Source organism: Echeneis naucrates, chromosome 4 (genome assembly GCF_900963305.1).
Source record: "Echeneis naucrates chromosome 4, fEcheNa1.1, whole genome shotgun sequence".
NCBI classification, from domain to species: domain Eukaryota; kingdom Metazoa; phylum Chordata; class Actinopteri; order Carangiformes; family Echeneidae; genus Echeneis; species Echeneis naucrates.
In genome coordinates, this window is record NC_042514.1 from 20,558,262 (window position 1) to 20,585,338 (window position 27,077).

General features: G+C 42.3%; 2 protein-coding genes across 2 annotated transcripts; one reads left to right on the plus strand and one right to left on the minus strand.

The window, feature by feature from the left end:
• Window positions 1-11,759: 11,759 nt before the first annotated feature.
• Window positions 11,760-14,594, minus strand: fam174c (family with sequence similarity 174 member C). Its single transcript, XM_029500667.1, has 3 exons — window positions 14,192-14,594; window positions 12,975-13,097; window positions 11,760-12,454 (listed from the first exon to the last, which is right to left on the minus strand). Exons 1-3 carry the CDS (start codon window positions 14,467-14,469, stop codon window positions 12,451-12,453), a joined length of 405 nt encoding a protein of 134 aa, XP_029356527.1. The 5' UTR covers window positions 14,470-14,594; the 3' UTR covers window positions 11,760-12,450.
• A 1,100-nt stretch (window positions 14,595-15,694) lies between these two features.
• On the plus strand, window positions 15,695-25,551 carry si:ch73-60h1.1 (calcium/calmodulin-dependent protein kinase type IV). Its single transcript, XM_029500072.1, has 11 exons — window positions 15,695-16,473; window positions 17,383-17,461; window positions 17,917-17,979; window positions 18,072-18,154; window positions 18,672-18,744; window positions 19,576-19,666; window positions 20,369-20,443; window positions 20,624-20,699; window positions 22,045-22,171; window positions 22,507-22,659; window positions 23,083-25,551. Exons 1-11 carry the CDS (start codon window positions 16,367-16,369, stop codon window positions 23,584-23,586), a joined length of 1,431 nt encoding a protein of 476 aa, XP_029355932.1. The 5' UTR covers window positions 15,695-16,366; the 3' UTR covers window positions 23,587-25,551.
• The last annotated feature ends 1,526 nt before the right edge of the window (window positions 25,552-27,077 follow it).

Consider the following 27,077-nt stretch of genomic DNA (forward strand, 5'->3'; position numbering starts at 1 on the left):
TGGTTGATCTGATATATAAAAAAAATAAATAAAGAGCTTCAATTATCGTAACGCGCCGCATTTTTTGGCAGTAATGGCAATGGCGTTGTAAAGATGGGAAGAGTAATCAATTAGATAACTCCACTGGAGATATCATCAGTGTTTTCATCACCATCACCACACTGATTGATATAGTGAATGATTTGCTTCCACCGGAGTTCTGCCTCAGGTAGGAAAGGGGCTCTTCCTGCGCTGCTGCTGACACACTGACAGGCAGGACTCACGAGCTCGGAAGTCTTCGATCCAAGATGGCGGAGTGAGCAGCAGGGTCTTTAAGAAAATGACACATTAAGTCTGAAAATACGATTACGATACGATGCAATTCACAATTGTAGTAAACAAAACTTGATATGTATAAATAACTTTCGGACAGTTTAGTTAAGCCCACATCGAGTTGTTTGAAAAAAAATGGCTAATGCTAAAAACGCTACCATGCTGGATCACGATTGAGGCCTCGCAGCACTACAGGAGGAGATGGAAGGTAAAACAACCTATAATCACGAACACACACTGCTGCCAAACCCCAGCCCCAAGAAATTAAAGAAAGGGGGCGCAAAAGAGAATGGGAAAAGAAGAAGCCAGCAACAAAAGCACACTTGAAGCCGTTCAAACAATACTTAAAACGTTTGACGAGCAAGACAAGCGGGCCAAGACTTTTGAATGGCGCATAGAAGCCAATACTAAAGCTGTCAAAGAAAACAGAGATGATTGTAAAAATGCAGGAAAAAAAATAAAAATAAACCTTTGATGAGCGAAAATAGTTCCCCCGAAAAAGTATGTTGAGAAAATGCAAGGTACAAAATAAGATGGGGTCTCAGATTACAGATTAAAAGAGAGAAAACGAGGACACGGAAGATGTGGCCGTCGGTCCTGGTGAACACGGAACAGCCCAGAATCACACAGTTTGCTACGACGACTGTTCGAAACTACATATGAAGGGAGCAAAAAGATGCTAGAGACTGCAAGGAACTGAATATCTACTTCTGGGAAGATTTATCTAACAGAGAAGGGCAAAGCTGCGGCCAAAAGTGGAGGAGGCTCGACGCAGCGGCAGGAGAGCTTTCCTGAAAGAGATGCTGTGATAGAAGGACGACTAAAGGCACACGGTAGCATGTTTCAGGTAAAGCGCTTAACCTATGTCCAAGTTAATGCAAGGAATAGAAAAATAAACGTGTTCAGCATAACTAAAGAAGAGAAAAGTTTATGAATAATGTAAGTTAAGGTTGGTTGCTTTAAACATTGATATTTTGGGGCAACATGCTCATTCCTGCGCATATGTACTTTATACAGACAATGTCTGTTTCCATTAATGTTGAAGGCGTGAGAAATACTGTTAAACGCAAGGCTATTTTTTAATTTTATAAAGAACTAAAAGGCAAATTTAATTTTTCTTTACAAGAGACTCACTCAGGAACAGCAGATTGTGTGTGTGTGTGTGTGTGTGTGTGTGGGGGGGGGGGGGGGGGGGGGGGGGGGGTTATGTAAGGGAGTACCAGGCAAGATAAGGATGGACACTCGCTTATGATGGTAAAATTGCATGACCAAAGATCCAAACATGTGTTTATGGATACAGTAATAGAACAAACAATAGAGCCATGGTGGAAAGATTAGGATTACTTTAAACAAGTGGAAAATTGCATATCTGACAGAAAAGGTTATTGTTGGTGGAGATTATAGCTCCGAATTCCTGGATGGATCGAATGCCTCATAGAGGCTAACAACCTGAATAGGATGTTATTCTAACCAATTTATGCACAATTACAAACACAATTGGCTATTGGAGGATAACTAACCCCACCTCCTTAAAATAATGTATACATGGAACAGTTCTTCAATTAATACTCAATTTTCCAGATTAGATTATTGTTTCATTTCTCAGGAGTTATGCCGGGATGCCTTGAAGTGTGAGATTTCAACATCCCCTCTTACAGATCACTGTCTGATTACCTTACAGATTACAGTTGTTTAAATAACTGGGAAATCACACAATATTTGGAAATGTAACAACAATTTGTTACAAAATGAGGGTTTCTGCAAACAGATTAAAGTTCAGTATCAATGGGTTATTAAGCTTGAAATGTCAAATTTAAGTAGGTGGGAATGGTTAAAATTTAGGCTTAAACAGAGACTTTGAAACTGGAAACGAAATATCGCAGTTATGCAAATGTAAACAAAAAGAATTAATAGAAAAAATGAATAAGAGAGGAAAAGGCAGAGTTACACACCCATCAAATTCAACTTGACGAGTTCAACATGAATAGAGCAAATCGTGCATTTATAAGATCAAGAGCTTGGTGGCTTGAACAAGGAGAAAAACATTCAGCCTACTTTTTTGGACAAGGAAAACATAGGCAAAGTAAAAAATTTATAAACTTAAGAAAAATTATGTAATAATAGAAGATCAAGAACAACTAAATGAAGAAATATGACTTTTCTTCAATAATCTATATAAATCAAACTTCCAAGGTGCAGATTGTGATTTCCTTTTTGAATTTGTCAAATACAAAATTAAACAACTAAATGAGGAGCAAACACACATTCTAGAAGAACATCTAAATATAACAGAAATAGAAATTGCAAATGAAAAATGAAAAATCTCCAGGAATGATGGTATAACAATTGAATTCCATAAACATTTGTGGAATGACATCAAAGAGCTATTGTACAAATCGTTTATAGAATGTATATAAAAAGGATGTTTATCCTCTTCCATGAAAACAGGATTGATAACTATTGCAGAAAACAAATAAGGACTTAAAGAAACTGGACAACAGGAGGCCTATAACGCTTCTGCAATGATTATAAAATATTAGCTCTTGTACTTGCTAATCGACTTAAACATGTTTTGTCTGATCTGGTGGAGGAATTTCAGTCTTCTCTAATTAAAGGTAGCAATATACACAACAATGTCAGACAAATTTTAGACATGATAGATTATTAATCCCTCATCAGAGAGTTTCATTTTATTTATCATGTTTTTTAAGCATTTCATTCTATTGAACACAACTTTTTGATTCAAACTAAAAAAAATTGGATTTGCTGAGAAGTTTTGCAGTTATTAAAGTAGAGAAGTTTATAAGTTATTAAATAGTTCTATAATGACAATAATAGTTATATTTCTCTTAATCTAAGAATGAATCCAAGAATAAAGGTTTATCGGGGATAATCAGACAAGATTGTCTCATATCACTGAAACGCTTCATTTTATGCACTCAGATACTGGCACACTTGATTATAAGTCACTCTGATCTAGAAGTAATTAAATTCTTTGACTACAAATTTCGTATCAGTCAGTTCACTGATGATACTGTATTTTTTTCTAAAAGATAAATCAATAGTAGAAAAAGCTTTAAATATCATTTCTATTTTTTCCAAAGCATCTAGTTTGAGTTTGAATTTGAACAAATGCAAACTACTTCGACTATATCTTTGTAAAGATGATGAGATTATGTCCATTTCTGAAAAAAATGACGTGAAATATTTCGGAATAAATTTAATTAAAGATGCAAAATTAAGGGAGGAAAATCATTTTCATGAAAATGCGAAAAAACCCTAAATCATTGGCTTTTAAGAGATTTATTTTTTTTTTGGCTGAAACATATTATCTAAAGTAGAGGGCATATCAAAATTGGTTTATTCTCAAAAAAATTAGAAAACAGACTCTATAATATACAATTTCATATGGAGAAATCACACTATATTAAAAATTAGTCAAAGATACTAATAAAGGAGGTTTAAAAACACTAGTGTTTAGCATAAACTGGATAAAAGCCTTTCTGTCACATACCTGAATCTATCTGGTTTCATATCCCCAAATATATTTAAAATAGTAGGAGGTTTTTTGAAGTCACAGAATTACCTTTGAAACTTAAAATTTCATGAACAAGTGTGAGGAGGATATATACCCACAGTTTTAGTCCACATGGCTCCACCTTGTGGAGTAACAGAACAATTACATCAAATAGAAAAACCTAATTCAATAAAATTTGGTGTGATAAGAAAATCATATTTGTTGCTGGCCTGATAGATGAACATGGCTCAATCTTACAACTCAACTTTTTCAATGTAAAACTTAATATGCAGTGCTCTTTTAGGGGATGCAAAAAATATATTTTTTTGCTGATTATGTAAATTGTATATTTTGTATTTAATATTTTATATTCATATTCTATTTTTATGTTTTATTTTACTACTGTAAGTAAATTACAGTAAGTTAAAAACGGGATAGTTGCAAATTACTGACGAAAAGATGCAATACTGAAATAATACTAAAGATCTTTATGCAGAACTTATAGTCATACAAGGGCAACAAAACATGAAAATAAGTGAAAGTAATCTAAAAATTATGAACAAATATACAAAATATCTGAAATGGCCAATCACACAAAAGGCCAAAGAATTGCAATTTAAAATCATTAATGATTATTATCCAGCAGCAAAAACATTAAAGAAAAGGTTTGGATTTGAAGTTGAGCCACGTTGTTTTTGTAGTGCGGAATGTGAAACTACTAAACTTCTTTTTTTAAAATTTGTGTTCAGTGGCATCACATTTTTCTCAGAATGTATTCAATTGGATAGGTGAAAAAAAAGAAAATATCACACCATTTGATGACCATCAAATTCTTTTATACAAAGATAATAGTCCCATGAATTTTCAGATCTGGTAAATTTTATTATACTTTTGGGCAAATGTCACATCCATTCATGCAAATGGAAAAATAAACTCAAAATCAACTAAATAAATATTTATCTTATTTAAAGTTGCTAAATGTATTTTATGTAATGTTATTTTATTGTAACACAATTTGTTTTCTTTTTCTGCTGTTGTGTATTTTATTGACATTTTTATGTCTATAGCCTTGTATATTTTATTTATAACTTACATTAAAAAAAAAGGACTTGCGAGTTCGACTGAAAGGGTTACCACTGAATGAGTCAGAATTTCTGTGCTTTGAATCTGAACGGGTTACTGCAAGGAGTCTGCAGTATGTGCTGTGTGTGGGACTGAGCTTCCGTGAGTGACAGCTCATAGCTGAGAGGGAAAGGGAGTGTAATGTGTAGATGACTCCCTTTATCTTGAACGATTCGTTCAGGAATGATGCTGGTGCTGGACAGAAGGGCAAGACAAACCTGTTTCTGAACGAATCAAAGGATAAAGTGAAGAACATCATAGCTGCTGACGAACTCATGGACAAACTTTAGAGGGAGAAATCAAAAAATGATTTTGTTCAATGGATACTCTTAAAATGTACAAAGGAATTTGGTGAAGCCAAAACCCACCAACCTGCTCCCAGCACCTTCTTGGACCTGCAAAAGTAAACATCCTGAAGTACCTACTTAAGTACAATTTTTGAGGATCTGTACTTCACTTGAATTTTCAGAAAATTTTTGGGCAAATGCTGTTCTTTTGACTCCACTACATTTATATGAAGTACTCGTTACATTGGCTTTTAGAGAATTGCAGTCCAAGTCCATTCACGCGCATCTCTTCTGTTCAAGTGGTGTTGCCGTAGCTGTCCCTTGCGCATGCGCCACTCAGTTTGGGCGGTGAGCATGCAGTAAACTTTCAAGCCGGAGCGGAACTGTGACTCGCTGCAGCTGTTAACCTCAAGTGCAATGGAGACAAAGCTGCTGCTCTCCGATCAACCGTGGCCATGCATGAAATCCATGTTTGAACTCAAGCAGTGAAAGAATGATTAGTATCATTTTGCATTTATTAGTTAAATTTAGATTTATCATGTTGGCTTCCTTCCAGCTGTGTCCAACCTGTCTCTCAAGCTAAACGTGTCCCTGCCTCCACCTGCTGCCTGTGAAAGGGTTTTTAGTGCAGCAAGGTGCTGCTTTGCTCCAAGACGGGGAAGAATGACTTCACGGAACTTTGAAAACCAGCTTCTGCTAAAGCTAAACAAGAACGTCTTCCAGTCTGAGCAGTAGGGTAGATGCGGGAGGAGAGATGCAGAGGAAAATTGCACTTTTAGGACTGTTACCACAAATTATACTCTCCGTCTTTGGCTTCAAATTCAGCTCAGACATTTTGTCACGGAGCCAAGAAGTTTATTATAACTTAGTTTATTTACTATTTTGATTTTGAACAGGGGCGGTTTTCTTTTAATAAAATGAAAAAGACAATGACAATGTTGGGCCTTCTGTCAGTTAAAGTTTTTCTGTTGGATTTGCTTCTCATTCAATATTTCAATTCAGTTCAAATCAATTCATTCACTGCATTATTTTAGTCAGATTCACCTTGTGTTGCAATGAAAAGTACTAAATACTTAAATATTTTAAAAGAAGAACTGTACTTAACTCAAATCATAATTTAACCTAGCTACGTTCACTTTTATTGGAGTAACATTTGACCATGAGGATCTGCACTTTGACTCAAGTACTGGAGCTGTGTTTGGACTTTCGGGGAACAAAAGTTCCGTGAATTTCAGAAGTCAATTTCTTGAAAAAAGATTCAGATTCTTTTGTCTGAAGCGGAAACACTTTACCATTAATAGTATAATAGTAGATCGAAGGGTCTACCAGATTCCCTTCTCAGGGTCTGGAGTCGTGTCCAGACGGAGACTAGACCAAGTCTCTGAGGTCGTGACGGAGGAGGAGACGCCGGAAAACACGACCCTCCAGCCGAGGGGCGGGGGCTCGGTCTGATGGGCCCACCCCTCATTGGCCAAGTCTCCATGGTAACGACGCGTCACGACACAGACTGGGACGCGGGTCATTATAAAAAAGGAGACGGGACCCGCAGAGACCAGACCCAGACACCAGAGTCAGAGAGACCTTCTGGGCTCGCCCTGCCTGTTTCCCGTGAAACGGTAATACCTTCCGGAGAGATGGTTCACGAGGCTGCGCGTCACCTGCACACCTGCAACAGGTGAGAAACTAGGTCTGACCTGACTCAGGTGCAGACAAATCACAAACGGTTCCGATCTGGGGTTAAAAAACTAGAAATCTAACGCGTATGTGTCTGTGCACAGTGATCCGGATCAGACCAGAACTCAGAGAATGGCTCCCTACCAATGCAACCTGAATGATGGTGAGTTCACCGACCCTGGGGTAATTGGCATATGTTAATTTAATTGAAAACAGACAAAAAACACCACACTGTTTTATCATCAAATTTCAAAGTTTTTTCTCCATTTTTTTCTATAATTACATTAAACTTAGAGAAGAAACTATAAATGATTGGTTCCGTTTGTTTCATTATGCTTCTGAATCACGTTTCCATCATGTCTGGGTTCAGTGGGAATGCGTGCTTGGCAAATCTGCACATCATGTTTTTCTTCAGTCCAAAGATTTTAGCGCATGTGTTAAAGTTAACAAGACTATTTTGCTCAAAGATGTCTGGTCATTTTCTCTTGGTCCAGCTGACCCCTCTCTCTACCCATCAGGTTCCGGTCCCCGGGTCGTGCGGCGGATCTTCACCAACAGTCGGGAGCGTTGGCGGCAACAAAACGTTAATGGGGCGTTCGCCGAACTTCGGCAGCTGATCCCGACTCACCCCCCCGACCGGAAACTCAGCAAGAATGAGATCCTCCGCTACGCCCTTAGGTACATCAACTTCCTGGACCGACTGGTGATGCAGCAGGACACCGGGTCAGGCCCTGAGGGCCGTTCGGAGGGTGCGGAGGCAGAGGACGAGCTGCAGGCGGGAGGCACGGACTGTGGTGGTCTGAGCCATCTGCAGTTCTTTGACTTCGAGACCAGCTACAGCTGATCAGAGCCACCAAGAGTCAGCGCGATCCGCCTTGTTGGCTCCAGGGGAGTCAAGTCCAACTCGTGCTGGAAATATCCAGTATGGATACTGTAAAGCCAATATTGGTGATTTTTTTTTTTTTTTTTTTATTTAATGAAACTCAGGTGAACACAAGTCCTCCAAAAACAAACAAACAACAAAAAAGATCCCTGGTCGTTCAGAAACAGATCTGACTTAAATTCGTGTGATATTCACATTTGTTGATTTGTTGATTAATATTTAGATATTGTTGGTTGTATGTCATGTTTTGGTGTCTGCGTTCAGTTAGAAAAAGATACTTGTGTCTGTTGTGTGTTTATTCTGCACATGAGCAGAAGATTCAGTAACCAGATTTAGTTTCTTTAATGTTAAAGGAACGTTTGGTGATTTTTACTTCAAGCTTGTTCAGTAGAAAAAAACCTGTTTGTTTTTGTGAAAACAGAATAATTAAAGTGATTTATCAACTAATTTATTCAGTCTGTTCAATGTTCTGAGCCAATGAGACATAAAGATTGATTGATGGATTAATGACTGATCTAACAGATTAAATCTGTCGTGGCGAAAACAAAACCAATGGATTCAGTCCCATGATACCCTGCTGCACATCAGGTCCCCTAAATGATGGATTCAGTTGGCTGATCAGCTTGTTAAATAATCAGATGGTAGGTTGATCTGGGGCCTGTTTTGTCATGGATTAAAATGCCCAGGATCTCTCTTCGTTACCCGGCTTCACTTACCCAGAAATCCGCAGTCCGGATAAACGGTCTCATGTAGCCGGTTGTTAGCTCGATAACTGAACTCAGGGTTGCGCCATCTAGATCAGTTCGCGTTCACATAAAGGGGCGGGGTTTGCTGTATCCGACCAATGACCATGGAGCAGCGTGTTACACGATGGAGGAGCAAAGTATGACATTACGAAAATATCATGTGTATAAATCCATGATTCAAGCAAAGAGTATCACAGCGGCAACAGAAAGATTCAGCAAAGAAAGCTGGGAATAAATCGCCGACTCTGTCAATGCCTTTATTATATTGGTTTTATATAAATTGGCCTTCCCACTATCTCATAAAATCCCTCCTTTATTTCCGGCGTGCGCAGGTAGCCAAAACAAAAACACCACAAAGGCATCCAGCAGCTCTGTGAGTGCCCTGGCCACCTTGTGGATAGCTCACCTGCTTGCTGAGGTTCTCAGCGTTGCCAACAATATCCATGAATGAATACCAATGAATGAATGGATTATCTAATCAATGTATTAATAAATGAACAAATAAAGAATTTACCTTTCACTCTCCTGATGTTCTTGTCCTGTAAATAATTCCAGATGGGATTATAAAACAACTCGAGAATGATTGCAAATAATTAAATACCCCTCCCCCTTAAAAAAAAAAAAAACCAAAACAAAAAAAAAAAAAAAAAACAAAAAACCAAAACAACAACAAACAAAACTAAAAAACTAAAGTCACTTCTCTGAGAATCTGGATCTCTCGTATGGAAATTCTTCGGAAAATCAAGCGGATTAACTGTCACAGAATTTCCACTCTTTCGCTATTCAGAGCTCCTCTTATGAATTTAACGCCCACATCAATGAGCTCGGGCGAGTGTAAAAACGGGCACGTAATTTTCCAAGAAAAGTGACTGGTCGCTAGAATGTCTTATAAAGTTGTTGAAGTTTTATCCTGAATTTAACCTGTTTCAGAGTAGGTTAGGCGTTCCGCGTGAGTTACCATGGCAACCAACCCCGATAGAAAGCGAAAGACTGAAAGCCCGGGATTACCCGGATGTAATTTGCTGAATAAATATCAGCATCTAAACATACAGCTGGTTGGAAACAGACAGGATCAGGATCAACAGGATCCTGTACCATCAACATTACACCGTGATAATGAATCTCCATCCACCTCCACCTTCCGTGAGCTTCAGCGGTCTCTTTTCCCACAGTTCAGTCTGTCAGGACCTCAGGTGTCACACATGATGCTGATGGTGGGGTGATAAGGTCAGAGGGGCGTGGCGCGCCACTGTAACAAGCCAATGATAAGGGGGCGTGAAGGTGATGACTGATAAACATCTCAGCCAATCAGAAACAGACGACAACAGTAACAGGTCCCAGCGGAGAGACAGTGGGCGTGATTCAATTAGACAGAGCTGTGTGTGTGAGATCCTGTGTCGTCCTCAGTTCCCACCTGTCTCTGGTTGATCTAGTCTGAGTTACAGTCACATGAATGTGATGAAATGAAGATAATAGGGACGGTAATCGGTTTAAGACCTTCTCAGAACCGAGGTGGAGGCAGATGAGGAGGATGAAGAGGATGAACGCTGAAGGATGTCTGTGTCATTATTCGGGTCTCTGTTGATGTCCAGCTGAACCTTTATGACACATTTGAGTCTGCAGGAAATCAGATGCACTGAAGGGACATTTTAACCTCAAAGACACAATCAGATAAAACAAGAGACAGACAGAGGTGGGAACTGAGGACAACACAGCATCACACAGAGAACTCTCTAATTGAGTCGAACCCCCACTCTCTCCTCTGGGACCTCTAACTGTTGTTGTCTGTCTCTGATTGGCTGAGATGTTTATCAGTCATCAGTTCCACGCCCCCTCATCATTGGTTTATTATCGTGGCTGGTCACGCCCCCTTCTGACCTCATCAACCCACCATCAGCATCATGTGTGAAACCTGGGCCACAATCCTGATAAGGACGTCTCACGAAGCTGATTATCCACTGGCTAATTGAACCCATCGTTTTCCCACCGAGATCTGTGCATTTGCTGCATACGACCAATCCGACCATGGGGAAGACACAAAGAGCTGCATATTTCACAATGAAGAAACTATAATATTAACAAAATATGAAAATTATTAATCAATAATGCAAGCAAAAATTAACAGAGTTACAGCTGCCAAAATAAAATCGCTGATTCCGTCAATGCAGAAATGACCGGGATTATATTATCCCCAACACATGGGCGGGATTTACTGTATGTGTGTCCCATACATTTCTGTTCTGATTTCTTATCGGTTGTTTTACAATTTTATCTTCGTTATTTCATTTCCGAGCCCAGTGGAACAAATCGGAGCACGTTTGTTTACCAAGTCCGGAACGTAAATTCAGTCGCAAACTGTCGTATCTGTTTTATCGCTCAGCTCAGCCGGTCATTTTCCAAGCAAGCTGATTGGTCAGTGAGTAGTCTAATACACCTGCTGAGCTCTGATCCTAAACTTAACCCGCTTCGAGGCAGGCTAGGCATTGAGTGCACATTACCATGGCAACGTACCCCAGTAGAATGTGAACCACCTTCGTGAGACTGAAAACCAGGAGTTAACCCTGAAGTTGTCTTGCTGAAAATTTTCTGAGGTCTGAGGTCCTGACAGACGAACTGTGGGAAAACGAGGCGTTGACTCTCATAGGTGAATGAGGCTACGCCCCTCTGTGATGTAACCTCAGTTGGCCTAGTTTCCTGAATTGGATTGAGGACCACCAGATGGTGGATCCTGGTCCATGGTAGACCAGAAAGACCAACATCGTCAGTGAGAGGAAGTTCTTTTCCAGAGAAACCTGAAACCTGTGGCTTGATCCCTGTCCGTCTGTGATGTGGTGGTCTTGGTGGACTGTGAACCCCGTAGACTTCCAGAGTCTGACCTTCAGAACAAAAGCATTGTCCTGTGGTGCTCCCCCTCTTGCTGTTATTCTCATGATATGACATCATGAGACCCATCAGAATAAAAGATTTGTATTTATGTAGCAGGTTGCACACAAACAAAAACGCCAACAGAGAGCCAACACACAGATGGACAGACAAACAAACACACACAAAGAAGAAAATTGGACTTTCCAGTTACATTCAATAATAAACTTTAAGTTTTATAAATGTAAAACTTTTAAAGATTTTAATCTGAGAGCTCCCTGAAAAGGCTCCAGAAGATCTGATCATCTTTTGAAAACACTGAAAACACTTTTCATTTACAGAAAACTTTAATCATCCCCAGAAGAAGAGAAGCTGAAAGTTTATTTGGTTTAGGCCATAATTTGAATCACAACCTGGACTCGGTTAACCAGAGGCCTCTGGTTTCTGATGCACAGATTGTGTTTATCTGGACTCTTAACACACTGACAGGCCCAGGTCCAGTTATAGGTTCTAATTGTGAGACATATGAGATCTCTGCGGTCTGGACCTGTGGCTCATTGGTCTTTCAGAATCTGACTTTATCAGTGTTGTCCTTGAACAGCTGATTGCAGCTCAAGAAGCAGAGTCCAGGTCAGATCTGACAGCGTGGAGGATCAGAGTCTTGATCAGATCAATCACTGTCTGACTGGCTACTCTGGACCCAAGTCACTGTAGTTAAAGCGCAAAGTAAAAAACAAGACACATCTTTCCTTTTTTTTTTAGAAAAATACTGAAATAATAACAATTATAAACAAAGGAGGGAATTTTGGCATCAGAGAGCAGCTTTTGTCACCTTGACAACAGAATGGCCTCACTGCACTTAGCATCAGTCAATGCCCAAAAAAAAAAAAAAAAAAAAAAATCTAATTCTGCTCCAGAGCTTTGCCCATGAGCAAGATTACAAAGACCTGGTCCGATTTTCTTCTCCAGCTGTCAAAGTTAGTGCCTGCCAATCCTTAATCAATATCCTGATCGATATCCCCTCCAACCGTCTGATCCAGGCCTGAATCATCTGCAAACACACACAGACACTGATCAGGACAAGCAGATCAAACACTGCACCATTGATGAGTTTGATTGGGTTTCCTTCATCAGGCTCAGTGTTGAGCTACAGAGGCTTATTCTACGTTCTGGGGCACTCTGACATGTAGGATGTCAGGCTCAACAACACATGAAGATATGAAACCAAACTCCATTCAATAATTAATTGATTTCTGCATCTGGGTATTAGATTTTCAGGTGTTCCTTAAATGCATCACAGACACAGTTTTTTAAGAAAATAATTGGTCTCTTAGCTGAAACCATGTTTTCCCCACAGTCAGTGAATTAGTTTGTGTTCAACACCACTTGATATTTCACAGTTTACAAATATCAAAAGATATATTGATATAGCAATGATCAGTATCACTGAGAGCAGGTTACTGACTTACAAACACAGGTCAGGCCATATTTCGTGTGTGTGCTGCTGTGTGTTCTGATTGTTATCTGCTGGTGTCACCCTGAGTCAGTGTTGTTGTGTGGTGACCTCTGACCTGCGGAGGCTGCGAGCGTCATACAGCGTGTCATCCTCCTCACTGTCCACCGCCTCCATCTCCACTGAGTCGTCATAGTTAGACAGCAGGCCGTACTTCTTCCTGTGAGTGGGCTTCTTCAGCCTGATGATCAACACAACCGTTATCCACTGAAACAAACACACACAAACTGCCATCACATCTGTGATGTCACTATGGGACACTACTCTGAATTCACAGCTGCTGTTAATGCCACTACACAGCTCAGATGCTGACACTCACTACTACACAACTACTAGACAACGTTTGTGATCAAGGCTGGCGCTCTCTGATTGCAGCATGAGATTCATGCTGAATCGAAGAGTGACCCAAAACATTTTTACAAAAGCGCATTTATAACCCTTAAATAGTAAATATACATCTGTAGAGTCCAGTAAAACGTTTGAATTGAAACATTTATAAATGAAGTTGTGTGTCGCATCAGTTAAAATAGTATTTTTACATCACTTAAGCGTTATTCTAGCAGTTGCACAGCTGAACCTTCATACCAGCTTCCAGTCTGCGGATAGAGAGAAAGTGAACCAAAACCCATTCTTTTAAAGCTTCCGGCTTCTCAGCACAAAAACAAACATAGTCAAGCGTGTGCCCTGTTGTAAAGCAGGGGAAGCTGCGCCTCGCTTCAGCTCCTCTCTGACATAAAAATACCTGAATATTTAGGCACTTGAGAAATTTATTGCTAGTTCAGATGAACGCAGAGAGGAAGAGCGGCCAGGAAACATTCATCTAGTCGCATCAAACACCTTTTAAATCTCTGCTGATTCCGCGAGATCAAAGTAACTGCTATATTTATGAATGGAGTTTTGCGTGACGTCGATCAAACGTGACTTGTTGTTAGATTAATCTGTAAAGGTATCAGATATACGGATATAATTTGATAGGTTCTGTCCTCCTTTAGTCTGTGCTGTGCCACCAAGTGAAATTAGCAAAAATTGACTTTACATCCTGCCAAAGTATTTAATGCGGCGAAAGTGAACCAAACTCCGTTTATAAAAACAGAATTTAAAAAGTTCCCCGCCTCTCAGCAGCTGCACTAATTTTGGAAAAAATGAGTAATATGTTTTTGTAAAGGTGGAGGAATCACTCTTAAGTTCAGCACCTAACTGACCTGTTAATATAAGATACTTTACCCCATTTTGGACGAAGTGTGTTCTCATGAAAGTAATTCGATTCATTCTTACCGCACAGCTCGAATGAGGAAGTAAAGGACTCCGATCATGGTGATGCCGATCAGGACGTACAGCGCCCGCTGGATCATCGAGCTGTCTACATTGAGGCGGCTGAAGAGGTCCGCAGTTTTGTCCCCGGAGCCATGTGTGTGGTTACCCCCACTTGAGTTTGTCACGGCGGGTTTGGGTGCCGCGGGGCCGCCGGGGGCGGGTTCGGTTCTTTCTTGCGCCACCGACACGAAGAACCAACAAAGGGGGACCAAAAAGACCGACAGTCCTCGAGGCGACATTGTACACACTAGGGAAAACACAACAGAAAGGGTTTTCACCGAGACCGGAACAAAACCGGGTTTTTCCCGAGACACGTCGCCTCCGGTTTATTGACTTTAAGAAAAGTCGGAAGTTCAGCCAACGCTGACGTCACGAGGTGTGCGGCGTATTGACGCCTTCCGTTTGGCTCGCAGGTTTGATCACAGAGACCTGTAAGTCTTTACCGAGGGCAAACACACATGGTGACACACCTGGTCACTCGATCGACACAAAAACAGTTGAATCACACGAGATTCTCCGGAAATGAAGAGAAACTCAAACACAAGTTAAGTGCGACAGAGCTCATGGACCAGCTGAGAGACCGAGACACATTACACCTGCAGATGCTTGGACGTTGGTTCACCTGGTCTGCGACTCAACTTGAATTAGGAACAATTTTATTTATACATATTAGTAAATCTGAGCATTTATAGCATTGATGAAGAAACAAGGATTCTGCTTCATCCATACATTCAACAAATTATATATAAATATAACTGCAATCGAACTCACCCAGCAAACAGAATTTATTTTCATTGTTGTCTTTTAATAATCCAGACTCATCAAAAAAAATCAGCCCAGTTTCTCATGCTTACGTCACAACGGCTCACTTGACAATATTATTGATTTTGTTTATATTTTACTTTTTTATGTAGACTCTTTCTGTTCACACAATAACTCATTACTGTTACTGTGTACTTTAACGTATTACTGTGACTCATTTTATTTCCATTATATTGTGTTTGTGTATATTGTGCTTCACCACTGATGCTGTGGATCATAATTATGTTTTCATGTCGAACTTTTCAAATGACAAATTTGAATCTGGAAACTGGGGACTTACTCTGGACGTGGTCCTGGTGCTGGTCCTGGTCCTCACTGTAGCTTATGTTCATAGTGGTTGCTTGATTAGCGAGTTAAAATACTAGTAATGTGAGTTAATAAAGTACCAACACTCGTCATGACATCAGAGCCTACGGCCACACTGCTCTTCACGCCGTAAGTATCGGGGCATTTCATAAAATGAAATAAAATAAAATAGAATTTCATGAACATCTTTCATGTGAACTTTAATGTGAAAATATCCAGGCTGATTTTAGCTCTCTGTTTCCACGCATGCGTGGCGTGACTTCCGGAGGGGCTTGAGTCCTGCTGGATCAAAAGATGTACATTTCTGTATTTAGGTTATTTCTGTATTTAGGATGCAGGGGTAGGTCATTGATGGACAGCCTGGCCGGCCAATGAACGCGCGGTTCAGTTGCCATGCAGCGCTGCGATTGGTGAGCAGCGGGCGGGGGCAGGGCTGTGAGATTACAGCAGCGGACATCTGGATCAGCCCAGCCCGGGAATCCGACCACCAACCATCTACATCCCACGCCGAACCGTGAAGGTTTCGCTGCCTGTCCCGGTGAAAACACGGCGGAGCTGTCGGTCCGCCGCTCCGGGCTGATCCACTGGGAAGATCCGGAGAACCGACTGAACCGGGAGGAGGAGGAGGATGGACTGAGCTGCACCGACATCAGGGGGTTAAGGCCTGCGACACATCTGGACCAGTCTGGACCAGTCTGCACCTGGATCACGGAGCCGTTTCTTCTTCTGTTCTTTCTCTGTTTTGATCTTTTCTCTGGTAAAGGATCCGTATTTCTCGGATCCTCCTCCCGTTGATCTGGATTAAAACCCATCAGGATCATGAATCATCCCCTTCTGCTCCTCTAATCTGGGTTTTTTTCTGAGCCGGATTTAAATCTGAAATTTGATCTGGATTACTCTCCTCCTGGTACTGATCGGGTCAGATTTGACCCGGTTTGAACCCTTTCCGGTGCTGCCGTGATATCGGATTTTGTCTTTGGTCTTGGTTTGGGCAGATCTGCAGTCATCATGCCGACGTCCCGGCCCGGTTCCGAGCCGGTGGAGTTCTGGGTGGAGGGGTCAAGGCGGGATGGGACGGTGGAGGAGCTCTACACTCTGAGCTCCGAACTGGGCAGGTCTGGATCACATCCTTTGGGGGCACAGGGGGAACTCATGAGTTCACCTGCTCCCCCAGCTGGAGTACATGTGAACCTCCTCAGGTCTGTTGTGGTGTCCGTGGATTTGGACTCTGCGGGCTGGACCACCCAAGGGGGTCCTTATGAGTCTGGGCCCAGAACAGAAAGCCTAAAACCAGATTTCCTGGACCCTCAGTCCATTTCTAATAATAACATGACACGGTGTTCAGCATCTGATGGGTCATTAACTAACACATGAATAAACACTGGTCTGGAATAAACCTGTTGTTACAGCTTTATTCCACTCCTCACTAACGCTGTTATTACAACTCTATTAAACTGCTCAGTAAACCTGTTATTACAGCTCAATTACACTCTCACCAAACCCGTTATGACAGCTTTGAATCAATCAATTAATCTTTGCAATCTTACATGGATAGGTGTTGGTGGGTGTGATCTTTATGCCACACACCTGGAAGTGATGCCACAGTGAGGTCAGCAGGCGACCTGCCCTAGTGTTTTCCTCCACTTGCTCTTCTGCTGTGGTTCTTTCGGTCACTGTCTGTAGAAACACTCTGTTTCAGTAAAGAACAACAATACTGACATCTTAGTATAAACATGATGTCATCAGAGTATACAGAAATTTGTGAGGCACCAGCCCTGTCACCAGGTGACTTGTTACCATGGAGACCAGCTCACATTCTGGATGTGTGTGTCTGTGGTTGCTTCTCAGATGGGTCTCTTTCCTCCATCTGTCCACATACACACACACACATACACACACACACACACACACACACACACACACACACTCACAGGGACACTCATGTGACATGGGATTCTGTTTTAAATAATGTTGAACCAATCTTCACATTTTGTGTTTCTGCTTGTTGTTTGTGTGTCCTCCAGAGGAGCGACGTCTGTTGTGTATCGCTGTGAAGAGAAACAGACCCAGAAACCCTTCGCTGTCAAAGTCCTCAAGAAAACGGTCAGTATCCCACCATGAGAGAGTCAGAGATCAGAGGTCGCTCCACCACTGTGTTGTTCTTTGTTAGGGTGAAGGTCCATGCTCTGGACTGTCAGTTCAAAGGCGCCTTCAAGATCCTTCAAATGTGTCCTTCTCTTCTCAATGCGCCTTCAGATGTGTCATTTTCCTCTGAAGGCTCCTTTAGATGTGTTCTCCTCTGGAGGCTACCTCCAATATTCCAGTAGGTAGATACTTCCTGGTCCACCATGTCTGAACATTCATGTAAAGATAATAAAGATGGAAAGAGAGCTCTGTCATCACGCACACAGCTGATGACAAAGTGGAAAAGTTTCCACAGTCTATGACGGCCAGGAAGGCCACACGTCACACCTTCAACAACCACGTCCTCCAAAAGATGCAGTGCCAACTGGGACTACTGTTCCTTCTGTAGTCTGATTTAGTTTCTTTTGTTTCAGATTGACAAGAAAATAGTTCGTACTGAAATTGGTGTGCTGCTGCGTCTTTCCCATCCAAACATTGTAAGTATCTACATTTCTCACAAATACAAACAAGCTGCTACCTTGTGGATGATTCAGATCAGCTGATCACCTTCTTCTTCTATTGTGTTCAGATCCAGCTGAAGGAGATCTTTGAGACGGACACTGACATCTCTCTGGTGCTGGAGTTGGTGACTGGGGGAGAGCTGTTTGACAGGTAGATGTCCGTCCCCATCATCTGACCCGTCCCCACTTGCACACCTGCTCAGTTGCCTGACAAGAGATCAATTTACTCCCTGTATAGTTTCCTGTCTTGGTACATTTACCTGGTCTCACACAGTGGAGTCTGTCTGAACCAGGACACGACAGCCGGTCCATCAGTGGATGTGACAGAGAAGGCCGGTTGTCCTCCCAGAGCTCCTCCCCTTTGCACCGATTTCCTGGAATCTAATGACACCTTGACATTTACAAGCAAGTCGAGGGATTTCACAAACACAAGGTTTAGAGGTTTGAGAGCCAGGTTGGCAGTTTTTCCATATCCTGCCAGTCTTTATGCTAAAATAAGATAATCCCGACCCCTTCCCCCCACACACACAGTTTGCACGTTAACAGTTAATAGTTCAGTGGATAAAGATCAATAATCAACAGATCAGGGATTACGATGCTTAGCTGCACACACTCATTTGTATGTGTTGTATTGTGTCATGTGACATTTGAACTCTCTTGGTTGGCAGGATTGTGGAGCGAGGGTACTACAGTGAAAGAGACGCCGCTCACGTCATCAAACAGATCCTGGAAGCTGTGGCGGTAAGGCTAGTGCATTCACTGTCTGCTCTGTCTGTCAGGAAAATACAGCTCTGATTCTTTAAGTCAACACAACATCCTATAGAAGAACACAGAACTCCTGACCAATCACTGAGACTCTGCTCATGACATCATCTTCAGGTCCAGACCAGAGGGAAGCAGACTGTTATTGCTCATTAAAGGGGGCGGAGCACTTCATGATGATGTTACCATCTCTGATGTCTCTCCACAATAAAGCTCCAGAGAAAGAGATAAGCTGTGGCTGGATGTAGTTGTTCTAGTTGCTCCAGTCACTCAAGGTGCTCTTGTTGCTGTGGTTTGTTGCTGGTTTTATTGGCAGCAGGAGCTCTCTTATGTAACATCATTTGCTGAACAGATTAAAGCCAGTGGATTAATACACACACACACATGTATATACACATACCCACACACACATTGACAGGCGTATGTTTTTCTGTGTGTTAAATGTAGGTCACGTGTTGTTCAGTGTGTGCATGTTTGTATGTGTGTCAGTATACCGTACTGTACATTTGCTGTGTGTGTTTATTTGCAGCAGCGAAAGATCCTGCAGACATTGAACACATCACACTTACAATAATTTTTCAACATGAAGCTTGTGACCCCCTACACCTGTTGTGAGAAGACAACAAGTGTCGGTCCTACTGACTGAACCAGAGTCAGAAAATCACAACAATGACAGTAGCACTGATCAATCAACCGATTAGCTGGATCAGGACTGTAGATGGATCAGGCCGGCGTTTGAGATAGCAGTGTGTGGTTCCTGTCACATTTACTCCAGTAAACAGTGTGTGTATGCCACTTTGTGTGTTTCAGTATCTACACGAGAATGGGGTTGTGCACCGTGACCTCAAACCGGAGAACCTGCTGTATGCCGACCTGTCTCTGGACGCTCCGCTAAAGATTGGTCAGTGTCAAAGATTGGTTCCAAGTAAAGACAAGTAAAACTTCATTCATAGGACCCATAACAATTAGAGCTTCCATGTGGGACCTGGGTTCAGATGTTGTTCCTGGGTCCAGATGTTACATGTTAGACCTGGCTCCAACTGTTGGAATAAAAGTCAAGTGTTCAGTTTCTGAACTTGTTCAACATCAGATTCAGGAAGTGGATTTGAGTCAGAAGGATCCCAGTGAAACGTTTTAACGTGACTTTACTGCAGGAGGTTAGTTCAATGATCGTTCAGGGTAAAACTAATTTAATACTTCAACACTGCTGAAGATACTATATTTGCAGTGTTATTCAAATAAAATTGTGTCTAATAGCTGACATGTATTCACACATTGTGTTTACATACATATGGGTATATATGCAGTTTGTGCTCTCATATCAGGGAACATGAAAGCGGAGTCTAAATTAGTGATATTTCTTACAGTACCTGAAATCCAGGGGACACAGTGATCTGTAGTTCATGACTTGGTCCAGTTTTTGGACCCTATCGGTTTCCAGATGGTTGGTTGTCAGACACACACTCTCTCTCTCTCTATCTCACACACACACACACACACACACAGTCCGCTTAAATAGAGACAGGAAACAACAGAAACAGTTTATATTTGAAAAGCCTGGGTTACCTGAGTTCTTATGAGGGAACATTGTCTGGTCTTTCAGCTGACTTTGGACTCTCCAAGATCATCGATGACCAGGTGACCATGAAGACTGTCTGTGGGACTCCAGGTTACTGTGGTCAGTACAAGCTGTAGTGTCAGGACCGTGTGGTATGCAGACAACGAAGTGTTTATTGACCTGTGTTGCTGTGATATCTGGCAGCAAGCAGTGACGTGTTCACTGCAGCCCTAGCTCTGTGGGATTTCACAAGCCTCTCAGTCAGAGCCATCTGTCATTAACAGGCTCCTCTGTCTGCAGCTCCTGAGATCCTGAGGGGAAACGCCTACGGCCCCGAGGTTGACATGTGGTCAGTGGGCGTCATCCTCTACATCCTGTGAGTCCAAAAATGCCTCACTGCCAACGTGTACACACACACGCATGCACACACACACACACACACACACACACACACACACACACACACACACACACACACACACACGCACACACACTGCAGTGAGTGGATGGTTCTCTGGTTGTCCATCTGTCTCCTCACAGCCGATTGAAACACAACGAAACCTAAACCTGCATCATTACCTGAGCTTCCCTGACAGGAATCATGGTATGTTGTGATGTCACTAATCATCAGTGTCATTTCATGCTTTAACATCACAATAAGTGCCCACACAGTGACCATCACCATCACCATCACCACAATCATCATCATTCTCCTCGTCATTATTATCATCATCATCACCATCACCATCATCATCATTTGGTAACCAGTGTTGCCAGATAAGCCTGACAGTTTCCAGTCAAATCACAACTTCAAACCCACATGATTTCATAAAAACCAGCCTAAATCTTAACCTTGCCAGAAATGATGTAAATCCATAACATAACAGGAAACACGTCAGTGGCCTACAAAACTTTAATAGAGTCAGACCACCAAATCTACAGGGCAGCCACAAGAAATGAAATAAGAGCCACAGAAAACACCAATCAAGCCTGTTCATAAACTATTAGATTATGTACCATCGAAAGTGCCACAAATAACAAATAAAGAATTAAATTATTCAATAAATAAATTCATATTTCAATAAATGCACCAAAAAATATAAAGTACAATTATGTAGATAATATTATTTCTGTTTTTATTTTACCCACTTCGGCATGATGTCAGCCAACTCCTAGCTTGACAACAAAGACTCGGCTTCAGTCAGCAGACCCCTGTGCAGGTTCAATGACACAAATTGGAACAATAACATGAGGTGGAGAGGTGGGCTCTCAAAGGGACTCAACCAATAGTGACCATGTCAAGTCCTCTCTTTTCACTAACAACACTGAATGGAACTCATGTCAATCCAAAATTTCTTTATTTTAACCATGTGTCTTTGACCATAGCATGAAAACTCGTTTAGTAAAATTGCTCTCACAATATTTAAAAAAATCTACATTTGTATTCAAAAGCAGCCATTTTTTCCCCTTAATCAAAAGACACCAGATTGGGTGGGTTTCCATGGATGGTGACAGTGAAGGCATCTTGGCATCATCCAGGTTTAACATTCAGTTGTCAAACGTTTATTGATAACAGACATCAGCTGGTTTTTATGACAATTCTCTTATTTGTTCCTGAAACAACTTGAGTTCTATAGGAAATCTCCAAATGTTGAGGACACTAATCAATCATAAGTAATTATTAAAATGAATGACTGATCTTGTCCTGTTCCAATGTCCAGACTCTGTGGTTTCGAGCCCTTCTTTGACCCACGTGGGGACCAGTACATGTACAGCCGGATCCTGAACTGTGACTATGAGTTTGTGTCTCCGTGGTGGGATGAGGTTTCCGTAAACGCCAAGGACCTGGTGAGTAGAAAATCCACATTGCGCCATTTCATCCACAATATGTGTTTTAATTGATCAATATTTGAATAGTTGAGAGTAGTCTCAAAGCTGTTGACAGCACTCTGTTCTGAATAAATTAGTCTTTCTCCAGTGACTAAGACCTGGACCCAGAGTAACCTGATTCACTGTAAGTATTTGGTTGATCTGGTCACCAATTATTTGTTAAAAAGGACTGGGACTGGTCGAGGATTTGAGACTTGGCTGTTTTGGGATGACTCGAGACTGAGATCCAAGCTGGTGTTTAGGGACTGGGACTTGCACTGAACTGTGTCCCATTCTTGTTTATCTGTGTGCAGGTTAGTAAGCTGATTGTCCTGGATCCTCACAAGCGCCTGAGTGTCCGAGAGGCCCTGCAGCATCCATGGGTTCTGGGTAAAGCTGCCCGCTTCTCCCACATGGACACCACGCAGAGGAAACTGCAGGAGTTCAATGCTCGACGAAAACTCAAGGTGAGGACATCATCGCACCTTCAGTCAGAGCCCTAGAACCCAGAACCCAGACCAGACCGAAAAACTGACTGCAGCCTTAAAGGTCCATAAGGTTCAAAAGAAGATGTGGTATCTAATTATAAACCACCTTCCTAAAATCTGCTGTATTTTGGATTATACCAAAAACACTTAGCCAATCAGAAGAGAGATTCTCTCTCCTGATTGGCAATCTGTTATTCCAGAGCTCCAGAGAAAAGCCTGAGAGAGGAGATATTAAACTACACTGACACAGATATTGATCTTTGATGTAAATTAAACAGCTGTAACAACACACAGTATGATGATGGCTGGGGAAACTTTTGTGTATTTCACACGTTCAGGTCTGGATTGGCTTCAGTTTGGTTTAGCTGAGCTGTTTTATGTGTGTTGATGTTGCATTTACAGGCTGCCATGAAGGCCGTTGTCGCCACCAGTCGAATGCACGAGGGCTCACGGCGTCGTACTGACAGCTGTGAGATCCCAAACTCAGGAGCTTCCAGACAGAGCAGTATGCAGCAGGACCCACCTCCTAAGTCCACAGGCCCCGCCCGCACAGACAAGGAGGCCCCACCCCCAGATGAACAGGACAGAGAATCAAAGCCTGCTGTGCAAAGTGCCATCAGCCCCTCCCCTCCCCGCAGCCCTAAACCACCCCGTCCTGACATCCCACCCCCAGGACCCGCACCCACTAGGCCGCCGCTGAGAGCTGATGGACTGCGTCAGGCTTCTGTCGCCCCCAAAACCATACTGGTCCACCCCCGGTTGCCGCAGAAAAGCTGTTCTGTGGTTGAACCCCCCTCAAGAGTTGAGACTGTGTCCAAACTGGACACACCCCCAAGTCCCAACAGCCTTAGCAATGGCTTCTTGCCGGGGGCAGAGCCTGCCAGTAAGAGTGCCCACTGCCAGTGATCACCTAAGTGATGATAGGTGAGACTGTGTCAGGTGATCTGTCCCAGTCACACAGAGGAACTGAGGCTCAGTGACATCACTCCCTGGAGCAAACTGACCTTTCACCTGGACATCCTCCATCTCCGTGGCTCAGCTGCTTCTAATGTGCTAATAGCTACATTCTAACAAGTGTGGCTGCAGTGTGACAGATGTTGATGCTGGTTTTTGATGTTTGTCCCACATCAGGTCTGAGGGGGGTTTAACCTGGAGAATTGGGGGCGTCGAGCTTGATGGGACTCATCATCCACCATCTCAGAGCTCTTTACTCTTCTTCTCTGTATTTGTTATCAAAGAGTTCTGTTGGTGGATCTGGGTCACTTCAACTCCAACATCAGTGTTCACATTATCTGGATGTGCGCTGTCAACAAGCTAGCTTTGAGGGTTGAGTGCTAACCAAGGTAATGAGACTAACACAGCTAACTAGGCTAATGAGGCTAAAAAGGCTACTGAAGGTAACCTACAGAGAGCAGGGTTGTGTCAGTTCAGGGTGCTGATGTGTCCATTTCTGGATCTGTTGGGTCTCGTAGCCGGACTTCCTGTGAAATCGCCAACAGGTTGCAGAAGAATAAATCAGAAGGTTGATTCACTCTCCAGCAACTTCGTTAGCAACCATCCTTGTTAGCTGCTTGTTTGATCACAAGCTACTTTATTTTTTGTGCTCTACCTCACTTATTTGGGGCCTGGGGTTTCCGGGGAATTGGATATTGGGGCCCCTAGGGTGATGGGGGGCCTGGGACGTCAGGGGGCCCAGGGTGTCAGGGTGTGTTGGGGTCCAGAATCTGGTCTGATGTGACTGTTGATATTCTTGATGGAAACTTCATTTGGGGGTTTAGCTCCTACATGGAGGGGTTGGGGTTCTTCATGTTCTGTTAAGTCCAAAGGATCAGGTTTGTCTCCTGGCTCGGCTCTGATGGGGGACAAACTGCTCTCTTCTTCTTTTTCTTCTGCTCCAGATGGTCAATTGTTCCTTGGATGCTCAGAATTGAGCGAATTGATTGTATTTTGTAAAACTTGATTAACACAGCACATGTGGGCACTGAGGAGGAGGAGGATCTTCTTCTTCAATATTTTGAGATCATGTTCATACTTAAAGTGAAGAAGTTGGTGGTTTTTATCCTTTCTACTCTAGCTCCATCTGTTGCGTTCAGGTGACTAGCATGTTGTGTTCGTGAGCTTCTAGTAAAGCATAGTGTTGTTTACACATTATCAGCAGTGATGTCCTGTAAATATTTTGGATGAGATAGACAATTAATTGCTGAACTAGAAACATGTCTGGATTCCAAACCCCTAGAAAAGCTGCCATCTGATCTGGAATTAAATTTCAACTCATCTGGATCACCACATCTTTAACCTTTTCCTGTACAGGGTCTTTCTAGCATATAAACCAGGGGGAGGCGGGGCTAAAAGCCTCACATCTGAGGGTCTGGAGCAATCATACACCTCTGCAGCAAAGACCCTCCCCAACAGCGACAGACAGGAACTTGAAGACCACATTAACACAACCAACAGAGTAAAACCAAGATGGAGGACTGATCATTATGACCCTCCCTGCACTCCTGTTTTAGTTCCTCTGGACACGATCTGGTTCTCTGGACTCTGCAGGGCTTGATGTGTCCAGTTGTTGGCGACTTGGGGGCTGTCAGCAGGTTTCATGTGTATTTGATTTACATCTATACTCTTCTGTGAAAATAAATAAAATAAATATGGGTATTTCCTTCTATTTATCTCAGAGGGCATGTGGGCGGGGATAACCTATAAACGTGTTTGTTTTGTGTTTGATGAGTAATCTTGTACCTTTTTTTAATTTGAAATACAATATTTAAAGTGACGGTCTAACACTGGCGGTTGTTACATGTTTATCTGCATGTGGTTTAATTTCTGTTTATCATATTTGAGCAAAGACACTGAGAGTCTGGATTAGGATTTCATGTACAGTAAAGGATGATGAACTGATCACATGGTCCGTGTTTTATCACAGAAGCTCTTGTGTTGTATGATAGTTTGTTTAACTGTAACATCACCAATGTGTCACACGATGCTAATGCTAATGGTAATGAGCACTGGAATGTGAAATATGAAAACACCTTGACCAAGACAGCTCACAGTTACCTAGCAACAAGGTTTCACTTACCTGTCAGGCCATCAGCAATAGAAGTCCCCAAGAACCAGGACTAGGACCAAGACCAGAACCAGACAGACCTCTGTTGGTTTAATGAACATCTAACCCTTCTGGGCCACTGTACTGTTTCCTGTCAAACAAAGAAACTGACAAAGGCAACACATCATCTGTTGAACATATAAAATCGTATTATCTTCCTGTTCCCTGTTCACATTAGGAATGACAGTTTGACAAACAGAAACACAAAAATGCACACAGGAAGTCTCCATCTGTGATACACAACTTTAATAGAAACAGGAAGATTTAATGCGGCAGCTGTGAAAAACATTTAATTTATTTGTTGTTTTCCTGTTCTGCTGTTCTTCTTCTTCTCCTTGTTCGCTGGGTCCTGAGTCTAGTTTGGATCGGCCTCTCCTGTGGGCACATCCTCTGCCTGTAAACCTGTCCCTCCTGGACTGTCCCACACCAGTACATAGATCTCGACGTCCACTCGGCCGCTGACAACTCCCACACTGAGATAGTGCTGTAGGATCCACCCTCCTCCACCCTCCTCAGCCACATGTCAGTGTCCACTGATGATACCACAGTGTCATTGACCCACCACAGGACGTTTTGCTGAGGGGACATTAATCCAGAGAGGAAACAGACAAGCAGGTGGCGAGATCCTGGATCCTGAGGGACTGACGCCAGGATCTGAGTTGATGGAGGGCGAAAATCTGAGGGCGGAGACACATTTACTGAGTCGAAACCAACGAAACCAACACTTCATCGATGGTTGTTCCCAAATATCAGCACACTAACAAGCCAATGACATTAATAGCTTTGATAATGACTCCACAGAGGCTAAATACCAGCCAGTCAGACATGCTTGGTCTTGTTAGAAAGGCACAAACTGATGAAGCCTCTTTGATGAGAGGCAAACATTTTCATGGACATATAACCAACTCCATTTGAGTTTTTTAAATATATATTACTCCTGTTGTAACTGTTACTTTTCTCACATAACATCTTATTATTGCTCCAACATGTCATGAATGTTGCAACATGCTATTATTTTGACATGTTATTACAGTTCTGCATCTTAAATGAAGGTTCAAGATGCAACATGAAATGAAGAAAAAAGCTGGTTGAGTTTTCGACAACTACATAACCCATTCGACTCAGCAGCGAAACTAACCTGAGGTCATGGGACGATGGAGATCAGCCTCTTCACCAGTGAGAACCAGCAGCTGAGTCCCTGTACTGAAGAGGACGGAGAAGGACACACACTGTACCCCGGTCCACACAGACACACAACTGCAGCAGAGAGAGGCACACAGCTCACAAACAACAC